Raw genomic sequence first — 20042 nt, 5'->3', positions numbered from 1 at the left:
CATAGTAAAAATGTTTTTAATGATAATTATTATTTAATACTGAAACCCTCATATTAAACACTAATTGTATCCACTAAATGAATTTATCATATTTATATATGAAATGATTTATACATTTTATGTTTTACAGCTTTTGTCATTACATTTGTTTTATTTTAAAATCATCTTATTTGATCACAGGGCCAGAGATTATTAAAGACACTGGTGATAATCTGAAGTACCCAAAATGGCCACTAGATGTCCTGTGATAAATTACTTAAAATCCTTGAAAGTTACAAAAATTCTGGTAGTTTCCACTAACACATCCTCCCTTTGTAGATGCAATATATATATATATATATAATATATAATATAATATATAATAAATATAAATATATAATATCTAGGTCTATATATCTAGGTCTATATATCTAGGCCTCTATATCTAGGTCTATATATCTAGGCATCTATATCTAGGTCTATATATCTAGGTCTATATATCTAGGTCTATATATCTAGGTCTATATATCTAGGTCTATATATCTAGGTCTATATATCTAGGTCTATATATCTAGGTCTATATATCTAGGTCTATATATCTAGGTCTATATATCTAGGTCTCTATATCTAGGTCTATATATCTAGGTCTATATATCTAGGTCTATATATCTAGGTCTATATATCTAGGCCTCTATCTAGGTCTATATATCTAGGCCTCTATATCTTGGTCTATATATCTAGGTCTATATATCTAGGTCTATATATCTAGGTCTATATATCTAGATCTATATATCTCGGTCTATATATCTCGGTCGATATATCTAGGTCTATATATTTAGATCTATATATATAGGTCTCTATATGTGGGTCTATATATCTAGGTCTATATATCTAGGTCTATATATCTAGATCTATATATCTCGGTCTATATATCTCGGTCGATATATCTAGGTCTATATATTTAGATCTATATATATAGGTCTCTATATGTGGGTCTATATATCTAGGTCTATATATCTAGGTCTATATATTTAGGTCTATATATCTCGGTCGATATATCTAGGTCTATATATCTCGGTCGATATATCTAGGTCTATATATTTAGATCTATATATCTCGGTCTATATATCTCGGTCGATATATCTAGGTCTATATATTTAGATCTATATATATAGGTCTCTATATAGTGGGTCTATATATCTAGGTCTATATATCTAGGTCTATATATCTAGGTCTATATATCTAGGTCTATATATCTAGATCTATATATCTCGGTCTATATATCTCGGTCGATATATCTAGGTCTATATATTTAGATCTATATATATAGGTCTCTATATAGTGGGTCTATATATCTAGGTCTATATATCTAGGTCTCTGACTAGGCAGAGATATATATCTAGGTCTCTATATCCAGTTCTATATTTCTAGGTCTATATATCTAGGTCTCTATATCTAGGTCTCTATATCTAGATCTCTCTGACTATGCAGCGATATCTAGGTCTCTCTGACTAGGTCTCTATATCTAGGTCTCTCTGACTATATCTCTCTATATCTAGGTCTCTCTGACTAGGTCTCTCTATATCTAGGTCTCTCTGACAAGGTCTCTCTATATCTAGGTCTCTCTGACTAGGCAGCGATATCTAGGTCTCTCTGACTAGGTCTCTCTATATCTAGGTCTCTCTGACTAGGCAGCGATATCTAGGTCTCTCTGACTAGGTCTCTCTATATCTAGGTCTCTCTGACTAGGCCTATTTCTGGTCTCTCTGACTAGGTCTCTCTATATCTAGGTCTCTTTGACTAGGTCTCTCTATATCTAGGTCTCTCTGACTAGGTCTCTCTATATCTAGGTCTCTCTGACTAGGCCTCTATATCTAGGTCTCTCTGACTAGGCAGCGATATCTAGGTCTCTCTGACTAGGTCTCTCTATATCTAGGTCTCTCTGACTATATCTCTCTATATCTAGGTCTCTCTGACAAGGTCTCTCTATATCTAGGTCTCTCTGACTAGGCAGCGATATCTAGGTCTCTCTGACTAGGTCTCTCTATATCTAGGTCTCTCTGACTAGGTCTCTCTATATCTAGGTCTCTCTGACTAGGTCTCTCTATATCTAGGTCTCTCTGACTAGGCAGCGATATCTAGGTCTCTCTGACTAGGTCTCTCTATATCTAGGTCTCTCTGACTAGGCAGCGATATCTAGGTCTCTCTGACTAGGTCTCTTTATATCTAGGTCTCTCTGACTAGGTCTCTTTATATCTAGGTCTCTCTGACTAGGTCTCTCTATATCTAGGTCTCTCTGACTAGGTCTCTCTATATCTAGGTCTCTCTGACTAGGCCTCTATATCTAGGTCTCTCTGACTAGGCAGCGATATCTAGGTCTCTCTGACTAGGTCTCTCTATATCTAGGTCTCTCTGACTCTATCTCTCTATATCTAGGTCTCTCTGACAAGGTCTCTCTATATCTAGGTCTCTGACTAGGCATATATCTAGGTCTCTCTGACTAGGTCTCTCTATATCTAGGTCTCTCTGACTAGGTCTCGATATCTAGGTCTCTCTGACTAGGCAGCGATATCTAGGTCTCTCTGACTAGGTCTCTCTATATCTAGGTCTCTCTGACTAGGCTATATCTATTTCTAGGTCTCTCTGACTAGGTCTCTCTATATCTAGGTCTCTCTGACTAGGCAGCTATATCTAGGTCTCTCTGACTAGGTCTCGATATCTAGGTCTCTCTGACTAGGTCTCTCTATATCTAGGTCTCTCTGACTATCTCTCTATATCTAGGTCTCTCTGACAAGGTCTCTCTATATCTAGGTCTCTCTGACTAGGCAGCGATATCTAGGTCTCTCTGACTAGGTCTCTCTATATCTAGGTCTCTCTGACTAGGCAGCGATATCTAGGTCTCTCTGACTAGGTCTCTCTATATCTAGGTCTCTCTGACTAGGCCTATTTCTGGTCTCTCTGACTAGGTCTCTCTATATCTAGGTCTCTCTGACTAGGTCTCTCTATATCTAGGTCTCTCTGACTAGGTCTCTCTATATCTAGGTCTCTCTGACTAGGTCTCTCTATATCTAGGTCTCTCTGACTAGGCAGCGATATCTAGGTCTCTGACTAGGTCTCTCTATATCTAGGTCTCTCTGACTAGGCTCTCTATATCTAGGTCTCTCTCTCTGACTAGGCAGCGATATCTAGGTCTCTCTGACTAGGTCTCTCTATATCTAGGTCTCTCTGACTAGGCCTATTTCTAGGTCTCTCTGACTAGGTCTCTCTATATCTAGGTCTCTCTGACTAGGTCTCTCTATATCTAGGTCTCTCTGACTAGGTCTCTCTATATCTAGGTCTCTCTGACTAGGCCTCTATATCTAGGTCTCTCTGACTAGGCAGCGATATCTAGGTCTCTCTGACTAGGTCTCTCTATATCTAGGTCTCTCTGACTATATCTCTCTATATCTAGGTCTCTCTGACAAGGTCTCTCTATATCTAGGTCTCTCTGACTAGGCAGCGATATCTAGGTCTCTCTGACTAGGTCTGTCTATATCTAGGTCTCTCTGACTAGGCAGCGATATCTAGGTCTCTCTGACTAGGTCTCTCTATATCTAGGTCTCTCTGACTAGGCAGCGATATCTAGGTCTCTCTGACTAGGCAGCGATATCTAGGTCTCTCTGACTAGGTCTCTCTATATCTAGGTCTCTCTGACTATATCTCTCTATATCTAGGTCTCTCTGACAAGGTCTCTCTATATCTAGGTCTCTCTGACTAGGCAGCGATATCTAGGTCTCTCTGACTAGGTCTCTCTATATCTAGGTCTCTCTGACTAGGCAGCGATATCTAGGTCTCTCTGACTAGGTCTCTCTATATCTAGGTCTCTCTGACTAGGCCTATTTCTGGTCTCTCTGACTAGGTCTCTCTATATCTAGGTCTCTCTGACTAGGTCTCTCTATATCTAGGTCTCTCTGACTAGGTCTCTATATCTAGGTCTCTCTGACTAGGTCTCTCTATATCTAGGTCTCTCTGACTAGGCAGCGATATCTAGGTCTCTCTGACTAGGTCTCTCTATATCTAGGTCTCTCTGACTAGGCAGCGATATCTAGGTCTCTCTGACTAGGTCTCTCTATATCTAGGTCTCTCTGACTAGGCCTATTTCTGGTCTCTCTGACTAGGTCTCTCTATATCTAGGTCTCTCTGACTAGGTCTCTCTATATCTAGGTCTCTCTGACTAGGTCTCTCTATATCTAGGTCTCTCTGACTAGGCCTCTATATCTAGGTCTCTCTGACTAGGCAGCGATATCTAGGTCTCTCTGACTAGGTCTCTCTATATCTAGGTCTCTCTGACTATATCTCTCTATATCTAGGTCTCTCTGACAAGGTCTCTCTATATCTAGGTCTCTCTGACTAGGCAGCGATATCTAGGTCTCTCTGACTAGGTCTGTCTATATCTAGGTCTCTCTGACTAGGCAGCGATATCTAGGTCTCTCTGACTAGGCAGCGATATCTAGGTCTCTCTGACTAGGTCTCTCTATATCTAGGTCTCTCTGACTATATCTCTCTATATCTAGGTCTCTCTGACAAGGTCTCTCTATATCTAGGTCTCTCTGACTAGGCAGCGATATCTAGGTCTCTCTCACTAGGTCTCTCTATATCTAGGTCTCTCTGACTAGGCAGCGATATCTAGGTCTCTCTGACTAGGACTCTCTATATCTAGGTCTCTCTGACTAGGCCTATTTCTGGTCTCTCTGACTAGGTCTCTCTATATCTAGGTCTCTCTGACTAGGTCTCTCTATATCTAGGTCTCTCTGACTAGGTCTCTCTGACTAGGTCTCTCTATCTAGGTCTCTCTGACTAGGCAGCGATATCTAGGTCTCTCTGACTAGGTCTCTCTATATCTAGGTCTCTCTGACTAGGCCTCTACATCTAGGTCTCTCTGACTAGGTCTCTCTGACTAGGCCTATTTCTGGTCTCTCTGACTAGGTCTCTCTATATCTAGGTCTCTCTGACTAGGCCTCTATATCTAGGTCTCTCTGACTAGGCAGCGATATCTAGGTCTCTGATTAGGTCTCTATTTCTATGTCTCTGACTAGGCAGCGATATCTAGGTCTCTGATTAGGTCTCTATTTCTAGGTCTCTCTGACTAGGCCTATTTCTGGTCTCTCTGACTAGGCCTATTTCTGGTCTCTCTGACTAGGTCTCTCTATATCTAGGTCTCTCTGACTAGGCCTATATCTAGATCTCTCTGACTAGGCAGCGATATCTAGGTCTCTGATTAGGTCTCTATTTCTATGTCTCTCTGACTAGGCAGCGATATCTAGGTCTCTGATTAGGTCTCTATTTCTATGTCTCTCTGACTAGGCCTATTTCTGGTCTCTCTGACTAGGCCTATTTCTGGTCTCTCTGACTAGGCCTATTTCTGGTCTCTCTGACTAGGCCTATTTCTGATCTGGCTATGAGCCAGCAGAGTCACTTTGTGGGAGTGGAAGTGAATTGCCTCCTAAATTTTTTCTAGAAGTGGAATGGCCTTGTATTGAAGTGAGGAAGATGCTACAGTGCCTCTCTCTAACTAGAAGTGGAATGGCCTTGTATTGAAGTGAGGAAGATGCTACAGTGCCTCTCTCTAACTAGAAGTGGAATGGCCTTGTATTGAAGAAGATGCTACAGTGCCTCTAACTGGAAAGAGGATTAGTTTAGGACTAAGCAAAGGGAGACAGGCGATGGTTGGTTGATCTGCTACCGTCACACCCCTTTATAGTGGAGCCATCCCCTACCATGCCTAAACACCCTCTGCCTCTGTGTTAGGGAAGGCTAGCATGGCTATTATGTGTCTCTTTGGGTCTCTCTCTCTCGGTCAGCCCGCTCGGCTCGTCTGGTTTTGAAGGTCTTGGTTGGCCCTAAGCCCAGCTGTTTATTCTCTGTAGTGTTTCTGTTGCGGCTGCAGCATTTATACATCTAGGGGCCTGATAGATTTATAGCTAGGCATGAATGAACTCTCCAGTGTGATATATACCATCTCTCTCCTCCTCTTCCTCCTCTTCCTCACCGTTCTATCCCTCCCCTCCTCTTCCTCACTGTTCTATCCCTCCCCTCTTCCTCACCGTTCTATCCCTCCCCTCCTCTTCCTCTTCACTGTTTTATCCCTCCCCTCTTCCTCTTCACTGTTTTATCCCTCCCCTCTTCACTGTTTTATCCCTCCCCTCTTCCTCTTCACTGTTCTATCCCTCTCCTCCTCTTCCTCACTGTTCTATCCCTCTCCTCCTCTTCCTCTTCACTGTTTTATCCCTCCCCTCCTCTTCCTCTTCACTGTTTTATCCCTCCCCTCTTCCTCACTGTTCTATCCCTCTCCTCCTCTTCCTCACTGTTCTATCCCTCCCCTCCTCTTCCTCACTGTTCTATCCCTCTCCTCCTCTTCCTCCTCTTCCTCACTGTTCTATCCCTTTCCTCATCTTCCTCACTCATCACCTGTCTGTTGTGTTTGCAGCTGTTCTGGGAGAAGCGGTTGAAAGGCCTGAGGGTGTCAGCTATCACAGAAGAGGTCCTCAGGAGCATGGAGCTTCCTAAGGGTTTAACAAGTAGGAGCCCTGCCTGTCGTCTGTTTAGTTTCATTAGCCTGTTGTTACTAATATCAGGTTATCAATCATGTTATAGTTGTACATAACCACATTATCATAGTCATAGTTATAATGTATTTGATCCATTATTAGTTCAATATATTTACAGATCTATTATGAATAAAATACACTGGACTGTCAGGTAGAATACATGTAAGTTGAAGTCTGTTTATTCATCATATATACCTGATATACCTGAAGAACACAGTCTAATGACCTGATATACCTGAAGAACACAGTCTAATGACCTGATATACCTGATATACCTGAAGAACACAGTCTAATGACCTGATATACCTGAAGAACAGTCTAATTACCTGATATACCTGAAGAACAGTCTAATGACCTGATATACCTGAAGAACACAGTCTAATGACCTGATATACCTGAAGAACACAGTCTAATGACCTGATATACCTGAAGAACACAGTCTAATGACCTGATATACCTGAAGAACACAGTCTAATGACCTGATATACCTGATATACCTGAAGAACAGTCTAATGACCTGATATACCTGATATACCTGAAGAACAGTCTAATGACCTGATATACCTGATATACCTGAAGAACAGTCTAATGACCTGATATACCTGAAGACCACAGTCTAATGACCTGATATACCTGAAGAACACAGTCTAATGACCTGATATACCTGATATACCTGAAGAACAGTCTAATGACCTGATATATACCTGATATACCTGAAGAACACAGTCTAATGACCTGATATACCTGAAGAACAGTCTAATGACCTGATATACCTGAAGAACACAGTCTAATGACCTGATATACCTGATATACCTGAAGAACACAGTCTAATGACCTGATATACCTGATATACCTGAAGACCACAGTCTAATGACCTGATATATACCTGATATACCTGAAGAACAGTCTAATGACCTGATATACCTGAAGAACACAGTCTAATGACCTGATATACCTGATATACCTGAAGAACACAGTCTAATGACCTGATATACCTGAAGACCACAGTCTAATGACCTGATATACCTGAAGAACACAGTCTAATGACCTGATATACCTGATATACCTGAAGACCACAGTCTAATGACCTGATATACCTGAAGAACACAGTCTAATGACCTGATATACCTGAAGAACAGTCTAATTACCTGATATATACCTGATATACCTGAAGAACACAGTCTAATGACCTGATATACCTGAAGAACAGTCTAATTACCTGATATACCTGAAGAACAGTCTAATGACCTGATATACCTGAAGACCACAGTCTAATGACCTGATATACCTGAAGAACACAGTCTAATGACCTGATATACCTGATATACCTGAAGAACAGTCTAATGACCTGATATATACCTGATATACCTGAAGAACACAGTCTAATGACCTGATATACCTGAAGGACACAGTCCAAAGAAATGCTTATTTGCTGGTTCACCTCCTGACAGTCCAATGAAATTCTTACTTACAGGTTGACCTCTCGACAGCTTTACCTCTCGACAGGTTGACCTCTCGACAGCTTTACCTCTAGATAGAGGTTGACCTCCTAGACAGGTTGACCTCTCGACAGCTTTACCTCTAGATAGAGGTTGACCTCCTAGACAGGTTGACCTCTCGACAGCTTTACCTCTAGATAGAGGTTGACCTCCTAGACAGGTTGACCTCTAGATAGAAGTTGACCTCCTAGACAGGTTGACCTCTAGATAGAGGTTGACCTCCTAGACAGGTTGACCTCTAGATAGAAGTTGACCTCCTAGACAGGTTGACCTCTAGATAGAAGTTGACCTCCTAGACAGGTTGACCTCTAGATAGAAGTTGACCTCCTAGACAGGTTGACCTCTAGATAGAAGTTGACCTCCTAGACAGGTTGACCTCTAGATAGAAGTTGACCTCCTAGACAGGTTGACCTCTAGATAGAAGTTGACCTCCTAGACAGGTTGACCTCTAGATAGAAGTTGACCTCCTAGACAGGTTGACCTCTAGATAGAAGTTGACCTCCTAGACAGGTTGACCTCTAGATAGAAGTTGACCTCCTAGACAGGTTGACCTCTAGATAGAGGTTGACCTCCTAGACAGGTTGACCTCTAGATAGAAGTTGACCTCCTAGACAGGTTGACCTCTAGATAGAAGTTGACCTCCTAGACAGGTTGACCTCTAGATAGAAGTTGACCTCCTAGACAGGTTGACCTCTAGATAGAAGTTGACCTCCTAGACAGGTTGACCTCTAGATAGAAGTTGACCTCCTAGACAGGTTGACCTCTAGATAGAAGTTGACCTCCTAGACAGGTTGACCTCTAGATAGAAGTTGACCTCCTAGACAGGTTGACCTCTAGATAGAAGTTGACCTCCTAGACAGGTTGACCTCTAGATAGAGGTTGACCTCCTAGACAGGTTGACCTCTAGATAGAAGTTGACCTCCTAGACAGGTTGACCTCTAGATAGAAGTTGACCTCCTAGACAGGTTGACCTCTAGATAGAAGTTGACCTCCTAGACAGGTTGACCTCTAGATAGAAGTTGACCTCCTAGACAGGTTGACCTCTAGATAGAAGTTGACCTCCTAGACAGGTTGACCTCTAGATAGAAGTTGACCTCCTAGACAGGTTGACCTCTAGATAGAAGTTGACCTCCTAGACAATGCAGCAACTATAGAAGAAAGAGTCATGCAATTTTTTAAAATTAAAAGTCAATGACATAATGAGTCATTTAAACAAACACAATGAGTTATGTGAGTCCGTCTGTGGAGGTTGGGGTGTTCTGCCTATTGTTCTGTTTGTGACCCGTGTTCCTGCCGTCGTGTTGTCCTGTATCAGGCGTGGGGCCAGACACGTCAGACGAGACACTCCTCTCTGCCATCGCCAGCGCCCTCCACATGAGCTCCTCCCCCATCACGGGCCAGACGACCTCGGCTGCAGAGAAGAACCCGGCTATCTGGCTCAACACGTCGCAGCCCCTGTGTAAGGCCTTCATAGTCACCGATCAGGACATCAGGTAAGAACATGGTGGGTTTCGGGTCCTCAGTGCATAATTACAGTGCACTGTGTACGTCTCTCCTCTGAGCTGTGGTACTGATCTGCTGTGTTACTGATCTGCTGTGGGCTGTGGTATTGATCTGCTGTGGTATTGATCTGCTGTGGTATTGATCTGCTGTGGTATTGGTCTGCTGTGAGCTGTGGAATTGATCTGCTGTGGTATTGGTCTGCTGTGGTATTGGTCTGCTGTGGTATTGGTCTGCTGTGGTATTGGTCTGCTGTGGTATTGGTCTGCTGTGGTATTGGTCTGCTGTGGTATTGGTCTGCTGTGGTATTGGTCTGCTGTGGTATTGATCTGCTGTGGTATTGATCTGCTGTGGGCTGTGGTATTGATCTGCTGCGGTATTGATCTGGGGCGGTATTGATCTGCTGTGAGCTGTGGTATTGGTCTGCTGTGGTATTGATCTGCTGTGGTATTGATGTGCTGTGTATTGGCTGTGCTGTATTGATCTGCTGCGGGCTGTGGTATTGATCTGCTGTGGTATTGATCTGCTGTGAGCTGCGGTATTGATCTGCTGCGGTGATCTGCTGCGGTATTTGATCTGCTGCGGTATTGATCTGCTGTGAGCTGTGGTATTGATCTGCTGCGGTATTGATCTGCTGTGAGCTGTGGTATTGATCTGCTGTGTTACTGATCTGCTGCGGTATTGATCTGGGGCGGTATTGATCTGCTGTGAGCTGTGGTATTGATCTGCTGTGGTATTGATCTGCTGTGGTATTGATGTGCTGTGGGCTGTGGTATTGATCTGCTGTGGTATTGATCTGCTGTGAGCTGTGGTATTGGTCTGCTGTGGTATTGATCTGCTGTGGTATTGATCTGCTGTGAGCTGTCTATCCCCAAGCCATAAGACTGCTAAATACTGTAGCTAACTAAATAGCTAACAAAATGGCAGCACGGACTATCTAAGTTGACCCTTCTTTTTTTTAAATGAGTGTTTTATTGTTGTCTCTATGGTCACTCACAGGGCCCTACACACTGCCGCAGGGCCCCACACACTGTCGCAGGGCCCCACACACTGCCGTAGGGCCCCACACACTGTCGTAGGACCCCACACACTGTCGCAGGGCCCCACACACTGCCGCAGGGCCCCTACACACTGCCGCAGGGCCCCACACACTGTCGTAGGACCCCACACACTGCCGCAGGGCCCCACACACTGTCGTAGGACCCCACACACTGTCGCAGGGCCCCACACACTGCCGCAGGGCCCCTACACACTGCCGCAGGGCCCCACACACTGTCGTAGGACCCCACACACTGTCGCAGGGCCCCACACACTGCCGCAGGGCCCCTACACACTGCCGCAGGGCCCCTACACACTGCCGCAGGGCCCCACACACTGCCGCAGGGCCCCACACACTGTCGCAGGGCCCCACACACTGTCGCAGGGGCCCCACACACTGCCGCAGGGCCCTACACACTGCCGCAGGGCCCCACACACTGTCGCAGGGCCCCACACACTGTCGCAGGGCCCCACACACCCACACACTGTCGCAGGGCCCCACACACTGTCGCAGGGCCCCTACACACTGCCGCAGGGCCCCACACACTGTCGCAGGGACCCCACACACTGCCGCAGGGCCCCACACACTGTCGCAGGGCCCCACACACTGTCGCAGGGCCCCTACACACTGCCTGCAGGGCCCTACACACTGCCTGCAGGGCCCCTACACACTGCCTGCAGGGCCCCTACACACTGCCTGCAGGGCCCTACACACTGTCGCAGGGCCCCTACACACTGTCACAGGGCCCCTACACACTGTCACAGGGCCCCTACACACTGTCACAGGGCCCCTACACACTGTCACAGGGCCCCTACACACTGTCACAGGGCCCCTACACACTGTCACAGGGCATCTGCCAAACCCAGATTTGTCCGTCGGACAGCCAGAGAACACATTTCCACTGCTCCAGAGTCCAGTGGCGGCGAGCTTTACACCTCTCCAGCTGACTCTTGGCATTGCTCATGGTGATCTTATGCTTGTGTGCGGCTGCTCGGCCATGGAAACCCATTTCATGTATCTCCAGACGAACAGTTCTTGTGCTGACGTTGCCTCCAGAGGTTGTTTGGAACTTGTTGGAAAGGTGGCATCCTATGACGGTGCCACGTTGAAAGTCACTGAGCTCTTCAGTGAGGCCATTCTACTGCCAATGTTTTTCTATGGAGCGTGGCTGTGTGCTCGATTTTATACACCTGTCAGCAACGGGAATGGCTGAAATAGCTGAATCCACTAATTTGAAGGGGTGTCCACATACTTTTGTATAGATAGTGTATCGACCTCCATCACTCCAGTAACCCTGTACATTGTTAATATGGTACTGACCCTGTATATAGTCACCTTACCCCTATACATACCTACCTCCATCACTCCAGTATCCCTGTACATTGTTAATATGGTACTGACCCTGTATATAGTCACCTTACCCCTCTACATATCTACCTCCATCACTCCAGTATCCCTGTCACCTTCCCCCTATACATATCTACCTCCATCACTCCAGTATCCCTGTCTCCTTCCCCCTATACATATCTACCTCCATCACTCCAGTATCCCTGTCACCTTACCCCTATACATATCTACCTCCATCACTCCAGTATCCCTGTCTCCTTCCCCCTATACATATCTACCTCCATCACTCCAGTATCCCTGTACATGTTAATATGGTACTGACCCTGTATATAGTCTCCTTCCCCCTATACATATCTACCTCCATCACTCTAGTATCCCTGTCTCCTTCCCCCTATACATATCTACCTCCATCACTCCAGTATCCCTGTCCCCTTCCCCCTATACATATCTACCTCCATCACTCCAGTATCCCTGTACATGTTAATATGGTACTGACCCTGTATATAGTATGGTATTAACTGACCCTGTATATAGTATGGTATTAACTGACCCTGTATATAGTATACATATCTTTACTGACCCTGTCCCCTTACCCCTATACATATCTACCTCCATATCCAGTATTCCTGTCCCCTTCCCCTATACATATCTACCTCCATCACTCCAGTATCCCTGTACATGTTAATAAGGTACTGACCCTGTATATAGTATGGTATCTACCTTCACTCCAGTATCCCTGTATATAGTATACCTCCATCACTCAGTACCCTGTACCTATACTGACCCTGTATATAGTATGGTATAACTATGGTATTTACTGACCCTGTATATAGTATGGTATTTACTGACCCTGGTATATAGTATGGTATGACCCCTTAACTGACCCTGTATATGACCCTGTATATATGGTATTACTGACCCTGTATATAGTATGGTATTAACTGACCCTGTATATAGTATGGTATTAACTGACCCTGTATATAGTATGGTATTTACTGACCCTGTATATAGTATGGTATTTACTGACCCTGTATATAGTATACTGACCCTGTATATAGTATGGTATTAACTGACCCTGTATAGTATGGTATTTACTGACCCTGTATATAGTATGGTATTTACTGACCCTGTATATAGTATGGTATTTACTGACCCTGTATATAGTATGGTATTTACTGACCCTGTATATAGTAGTATGGTATTTACTAACTGACCCTGTATATAGTATGGTATTAACTGACCCTGTAGTATGGTATTAACTGACCCTGTATATAGTATGGTATTAACTGACCCTGTATATAGTATGGTATTAACTGACCCTGTATATAGTATGGTATTTACTGACCCTGTATATAGTATGGTATTTACTGACCCTGTATATAGTAGTATGGTATTAACTGACCCTGTATAGTATGGTATTACTGACCCTGTATAGTATAACTGACCCTGTATATATGGTATTACTGACCCTGTAGTATGGTATTAACTGACCCTGTATATAGTATGGTATTTACTGACCCTGTATATAGTATGGTATTTACTGACCCTGTATATAGTATGGTATTTACTGACCCTGTATATAGTATGGTATTTACTGACCCTGTATATAGTATACTGTATTTACTGACCCTGTATATAGTATGGTATGGTATTTACTGATGTATATAGTATTTACTGACCCTGTATATAGTATGGTATTTACTGACCCTGTATATAGTATGGTATTTACTGACCCTGTATATAGTATGGTATTTACTGACCCTGTATATAGTATGGTATTTACTGACCCTGTATATAGTATGGTATTAACTGACCCTGTATATAGTATGGTATTTACTGACCCTGTATATAGTATGGTATTTTGACCCTGTATATAGTATGGTATTACTGACCCTGTATATAGTATGGTATTTATGGTAGTTTACTGACCCTGTATATAGTATGGTATTACTGACCCTGTATATAGTATGGTATTTACTGACCCTGTATATATATAGTATGGTATTTACTGACCCTGTATATAGTATGGTATTTAACTGACCCTGTATATAGTATGGTATTTACTGACCCTGTATATAGTATGGTATTTACTGACCCTGTATATAGTATGGTATTTACTGACCCTGTATATAGTATGGTATTTACTGACCCTGTATATAGTATGGTATTTACTGACCCTGTATATAGTATGGTATTTACTGACCCTGTATATAGTATGGTATTTACTGACCCTAGTATATATTTACTGAGTATGGTATTTACTGACCCTGTATATAGTATGGTATTTACTGACCCTGTATATAGTATGGTATTAACTGACCCTGTATATAGTATGGTATTTACTGACCCTGTATATAGTATGGTATTTACTGACCCTGTATATAGTATGGTATTTACTGACCCTGTATATAGTATGGTATTAACTGACCCTGTATATAGTAGTACCCTGTATATAGTATGGTTTACTGACCCTGTATATAGTATGGTATTTACTGACCCTGTATATAGTATGGTATTTACTGACCCTGTATATAGTATGGTATTTACTGACCCTGTATATAGTATGGTATTTACTGACCCTGTATATAGTATGGTATTATTTACTGACCCTGTATATAGTATGGTATTTACTGACCCTGTATATAGTATGGTATTTACTGACCCTGTATATAGTATGGTATTTACTGACCCTGTATATAGTATGGTATTAACTGACCCTGTATATAGTATGGTATTTACTGACCCTGTATATAGTAGTATGGTATTTACTGACCCTGTATATAGTATGGTATTTACTGACCCTGTATATAGTATGGTATTAACTGACCCTGTATATAGTATGGTATTACCTGACCCTGTATATAGTATGGTATTAACTGACCCTGTATATATATAGTATGGTATTAACTGACCCTGTATATAGTATGGTATTAACTGACCCTGTATATAGTATGGTATTACTGACCCTGTATATAGTATGGTATTTATGACCCTGTATATAGTATGGTATTAACTGACCCTGTATATAGTATGGTATTAACTGACCCTGTATATAGTATGGTATTAACTGACCCTGTATATAGTACCCTGTATATAGTATGGTATTACTGACCCTGTATATATAGTATGGTATTAACTGACCCTGTATATAGTATGGTATTAACTGACCCTGTATATAGTATGGTATTAACTGACCCTGTATATAGTATGGTATTAACTGACCCTGTATATATAGTATGGTATTTACTGACCCTGTATATAGTATGGTATTAACTGACCCTGTATATAGTATGGTATTAACTGACCCTGTATATAGTATGGTATTTACTGACCCTGTATATAGTATGGTATTTACTGACCCTGTATATAGTATGGTATTTAACTGACCCTGTATATAGTATGGTATTAACTGACCCTGTATATAGTATGGTATTAACTGACCCTGTATATAGTATGGTATATAGTATGGTATTTACTGACCCTGTATATAGTATGGTATTAACTGACCCTGTATATAGTATGGTATTAACTGACCCTGTATATAGTATGGTATTAACTGACCCTGTATATAGTATGGTATTAACTGACCCTGTATATAGTATGGTATTAACTGACCCTGTATATAGTATGGTATTAACTGACCCTGTATATAGTATGGTATTAACTGACCCTGTATATATAGTATGGTATTAACTGACCCTGTATATAGTATGGTATTAACTGACCCTGTATATAGTATGGTATTAACTGACCCTGTATATAGTATGGTATTTACTGACCCTGTATATAGTATGGTATTAACTGACCCTGTATATAGTATGGTATTAACTGACCCTGTATATAGTATGGTATTAACTGACCCTGTATATAGTATGGTATTAACTGACCCTGTATATAGTATGGTATTTACTGACCCTGTATATAGTATGGTATTAACTGACCCTAGTACTGATAGTATGGTATTAACTGACCCTGTATATAGTATGGTATTAACTGACCCTGTATATAGTATGGTATTAACTGACCCTGTATATAGTATGGTATTAACTGACCCTGTATATAGTATGGTATTAACTGACCCCTGACTGACCCTGTATATAGTATGGTATTAACTGACCCTGTATATAGTATGGTATTAACTGACCCTGTATATAGTATGGTATTAACTGACCCTGTATATAGTATGGTATTAACTGACCCTGTATATAGTATGGTATTTACTGACCCTGTATATAGTATGGTATTTACTGACCCTGTATATAGTATGGTATTAACTGACCCTGTATATAGTATGGTATTTACTGACCCTGTATACAGTATGGTATTAACTGACCCTGTATATAGTATGGTATTTACTGACCCTGTATACAGTATGGTATTAACTGACCCTGTATACAGTATGGTATTAACTGACCCTGTATACAGTATGGTATTAACTGACCCTGTATACAGTATGGTATTTACTGACCCTGTATATAGTATGGTATTTACTGACCCTGTATATAGTATGGTATTTACTGACCCTGTATATAGTATGGTATTAACTGACCCTGTATATAGTATGGTATTAACTGACCCTGTATATAGTATGGTATTAACTGACCCTGTATATAGTATGGTATTACCTGACCCTGTATATAGTATGGTATTACCTGACCCTGTATATAGTATGGTATTACCTGACCCTGTATATAGTATGGTATTACCTGACCCTGTATATAGTATCATTACTTACTTCCTCGTGTTCTTCTTCTTGTCTGGTGTAACGTTGTTATGGATTGTTGTGTCTGGCGTTTTCACTTCACCTGTACGTGACATTAAAACCTGAAAATTGTTTGAGTTGCAGTAGATTCTCCTCACTTCAGACAGCTCCCACTGTGACACACAAACACACACACACACACACACACACACACACACACACACACACACACACACACACACACACACACACACACACACACACACACACACACACACACACACACACACACACACAGAGACAGAGAGCTCCCACCTCTCCCTCCCAACTCTAATCCTGCCAGAGCAGGAGGCCTATTGTTTTGTATGGAAGCCAGCGTCAGGGAGACAGAGCGACAGCACAACTGAAATGACAATTTTGTCATTTGCAGAGAGCTGGTCACAGAGAGAACTGAACACGTGCGGCGAGGAGATACTCTTCTTCGCTGATGTAATGGGCAAACTCTTAGTGTTTCAGTCCATACGGAAACATTCTCCATGTGTGTTCGAGGGTGTAGGAGGGGCATTTTTTCCCCCCAATTTTTTGTACATTGTACATTTTTTTTGTACATTTTCTCCTCCTCATCCTGACTGAATGTGATGCCATAGAAAAAGAATGAATAGAATGCGTGAGCCACATCAATTAAACATCATTTGAATGAATATTCTACATTACCACGGCAATTATTGCATCACAATACCTGGCAGCCGTAGAGAGCGTATGAGTTGACCCGTTATACTGCCAGGATTGGAGGTTCCAAGTCTGTTCTATTCATTGTGTTTCTATCTCACTCAACCACACTCAGCTGTTGGTTCCAAACACACAAAATGCATTGTTTTTTAATGCTTATGATGGTTATTTTCATTTCATCACCGTCTTAATTCATAACCGTCGGTTATATGGTTATACGTTAATTGTCCCAGTCCTCAACAGGAGTCTTATTGTCCCAGTCCTCAACAGGAGTGTTATTGTCCTCAACAGGAGTGTTATTGTCCCAGTCCTCAACAGGAGTCTTATTGTCCCAGTCCTCAACAGGAGTGTTATTGTCCCAGTCCTCAACAGGAGTCTTATTGTCCCAGTCCTCAACAGGAGTGTTATTGTCCCAGTCCTCAACAGGAGTGTTATTGTCCCAGTCCTCAACAGGAGTCTTATTGTCCCAGTCCTCAACAGGAGTCTTATTGTCCCAGTCCTCAACAGGAGTGTTATTGTCCCAGTCCTCAACAGGAGTCTTATTGTCCCAGTCCTCAACAGGAGTGTTATTGTCCCAGTCCTCAACAGGAGTCTTATTGTCCCAGTCCTCAACAGGAGTCTTACTGTCCCAGTCCTACAGGAGTGTTATTGTCCCAGTCCTCAACAGGAGTCTTATTGTCCCAGTCCTCAACAGGAGTGTTATTGTCCCAGTCCTCAACAGGAGTGTTATTGTCCTCAACAGGAGTCTTATTGTCCCAGTCCTCAACAGGAGTCTTACTGTCCCAGTCCTCAACAGGAGTCTTATTGTCCCGGTCCTCAACAGGAGTCTTATTGTCCCAGTCCTCAACAGGAGTGATATTGTCCCAGTCCTCAACAGGAGTGTTATTGTCCTCAACAGGAGTCTTATTGTCCCAGTCCTCAACAGGAGTCTTATTGTCCTAGTCCTCAACAGGAGTCTTATTGTCCCAGTCCTCAACAGGAGTCTTATTGTCCCAGTCCTCAACAGGAGTCTTATTGTCCCAGTCCTCAACAGGAGTCTTATTGTCCCAGTCCTCAACAGGAGTCTTATTGTCCCAGTCCTCAACAGGAGTGATATTGTCCCAGTCCTCAACAGGAGTGTTATTGTCCTCAACAGGAGTCTTATTGTCCCAGTCCTCAACAGGAGTCTTATTGTCCCAGTCCTCAACAGTAGTCTTATTGTCCCAGTCCTCAACAGGAGTCTTATTGTCCCAGTCCTCAACAGGAGTCTTATTGTCCCAGTCCTCAACAGGAGTCTTATTGTCCCAGTCCTCAACAGGAGTCTTATTGTCCCAGTCCTCAACAGGAGTGTTATTGTCCTCAACAGGAGTCTTATTGTCCCAGTCCTCAACAGGAGTCTTATTGTCCTCAACAGGAGTCTTATTGTCCTCAACAGGAGTGTTATTGTCCCAGTCCTCAACAGGAGTCTTATTGTCCCAGTCCTCAACAGGAGTCTTATTGTCCCAGTCCTCAACAGGAGTCTTATTGTCCCAGTCCTCAACAGGAGTCTTATTGTCCCAGTCCTCAACAGGAGTCTTATTGTCCCAGTCCTCAACAGGAGTCTTATTGTCCTCAACAGGAGTCTTATTGTCCCAGTCCTCAACAGGAGTGTTATTGTCCCAGTCTTCAACAGGAGTGTTATTGTCCCAGTCCTCAACAGGAGTGTTATTGTCCCAGTCCTCAACAGGAGTTTTATTGTCCCAGTCCTCAACAGGAGTGTTATTGTCCCAGTCCTCAACAGGAGTGTTATGTGTAGTTGTCCCTGTCCTCAACAGGAGTGTTATTGTCCCAGTCCTCAACAGGAGTGTTATGTGTAGTTGTCCCAGTCCTCAACAGGAGTGTTATGTGTAATAATGCTTCTCCTCCATTGATCCTATCCTCTACATAGTGAACTGTGATGTGCCTGTTAGGAGGTTCTCCTCCATTGATCCTATCCTCTACATAGTGAACTGTGATGTGCCTGTTAGGAGGTTCTCCTCCATTGATCCTATCCTCTACATAGTGAACTGTGATGTGCCTGTTTAGGAGGTTCTCCTCCATTGATCCTATCCTCTACATAGTGAACTGTGATGTGCCTGTTAGGAGGTTCTCCTCCATTGATCCTATCCTCTACATAGTGAACTGTGATGTGCCTGTTAGGAGGTTCTCCTCCATTGATCCTATCCTCTACATAGTGAACTGTGATGTGCCTGTTAGGAGGTTCTCCTCCATTGATCCTATCCTCTACATAGTGAACTGTGATGTGCCTGTTAGGAGGTTCTACTCCATTGATCCTATCCTCTACATAGTGAACTGTGATGTGCCTGTTAGGAGGTTCTCCTCCATTGATCCTATCCTCTACATAGTGAACTGTGATGTGCCTGTTAGGAGGTTCTCCTCCATTGATCCTATCCTCTACATAGTGAACTGTGATGTGCCTGTTAGGAGGTTCTCCTCCATTGATCCTATCCTCTACATAGTGAACTGTGATGTGCCTGTTAGGAGGTTCTCCTCCATTGATCCTATCCTCTACATAGTGAACTGTGATGTGCCTGTTAGGAGGTTCTCCTCCATTGATCCTATCCTCTACATAGTGAACTGTGATGTGCCTGTTAGGAGGTTCTCCTCCATTGATCCTATCCTCTACATAGTGAACTGTGATG

At 42.7% G+C, this 20042-nt stretch overlaps 1 protein-coding gene across 1 annotated transcript in view; it reads left to right on the top strand.

Annotated features, from left to right (window-relative positions):
- mbd2 (methyl-CpG binding domain protein 2) overlaps positions 1-20042 on the top strand; it is a 91981-nt gene that overhangs the window by 33621 nt on the left and 38318 nt on the right. Inside the window, exons 4-5 of the mRNA XM_042326406.1 lie at positions 6446-6536; positions 9381-9558. Of these exons, the coding sequence (XP_042182340.1) occupies positions 6446-6536; positions 9381-9558 (269 nt within the window). The remainder of the gene's footprint in view (positions 1-6445; positions 6537-9380; positions 9559-20042) is intronic.

This window comes from Oncorhynchus tshawytscha, linkage group LG09 (genome assembly GCF_018296145.1).
Source record: "Oncorhynchus tshawytscha isolate Ot180627B linkage group LG09, Otsh_v2.0, whole genome shotgun sequence".
In the NCBI taxonomy this organism is placed as follows: Eukaryota; Metazoa; Chordata; class Actinopteri; order Salmoniformes; family Salmonidae; genus Oncorhynchus; species Oncorhynchus tshawytscha.
Note: the sequence above shows the minus strand (reverse complement) of the source record. Positions and strands in the feature narration are given on the sequence as shown.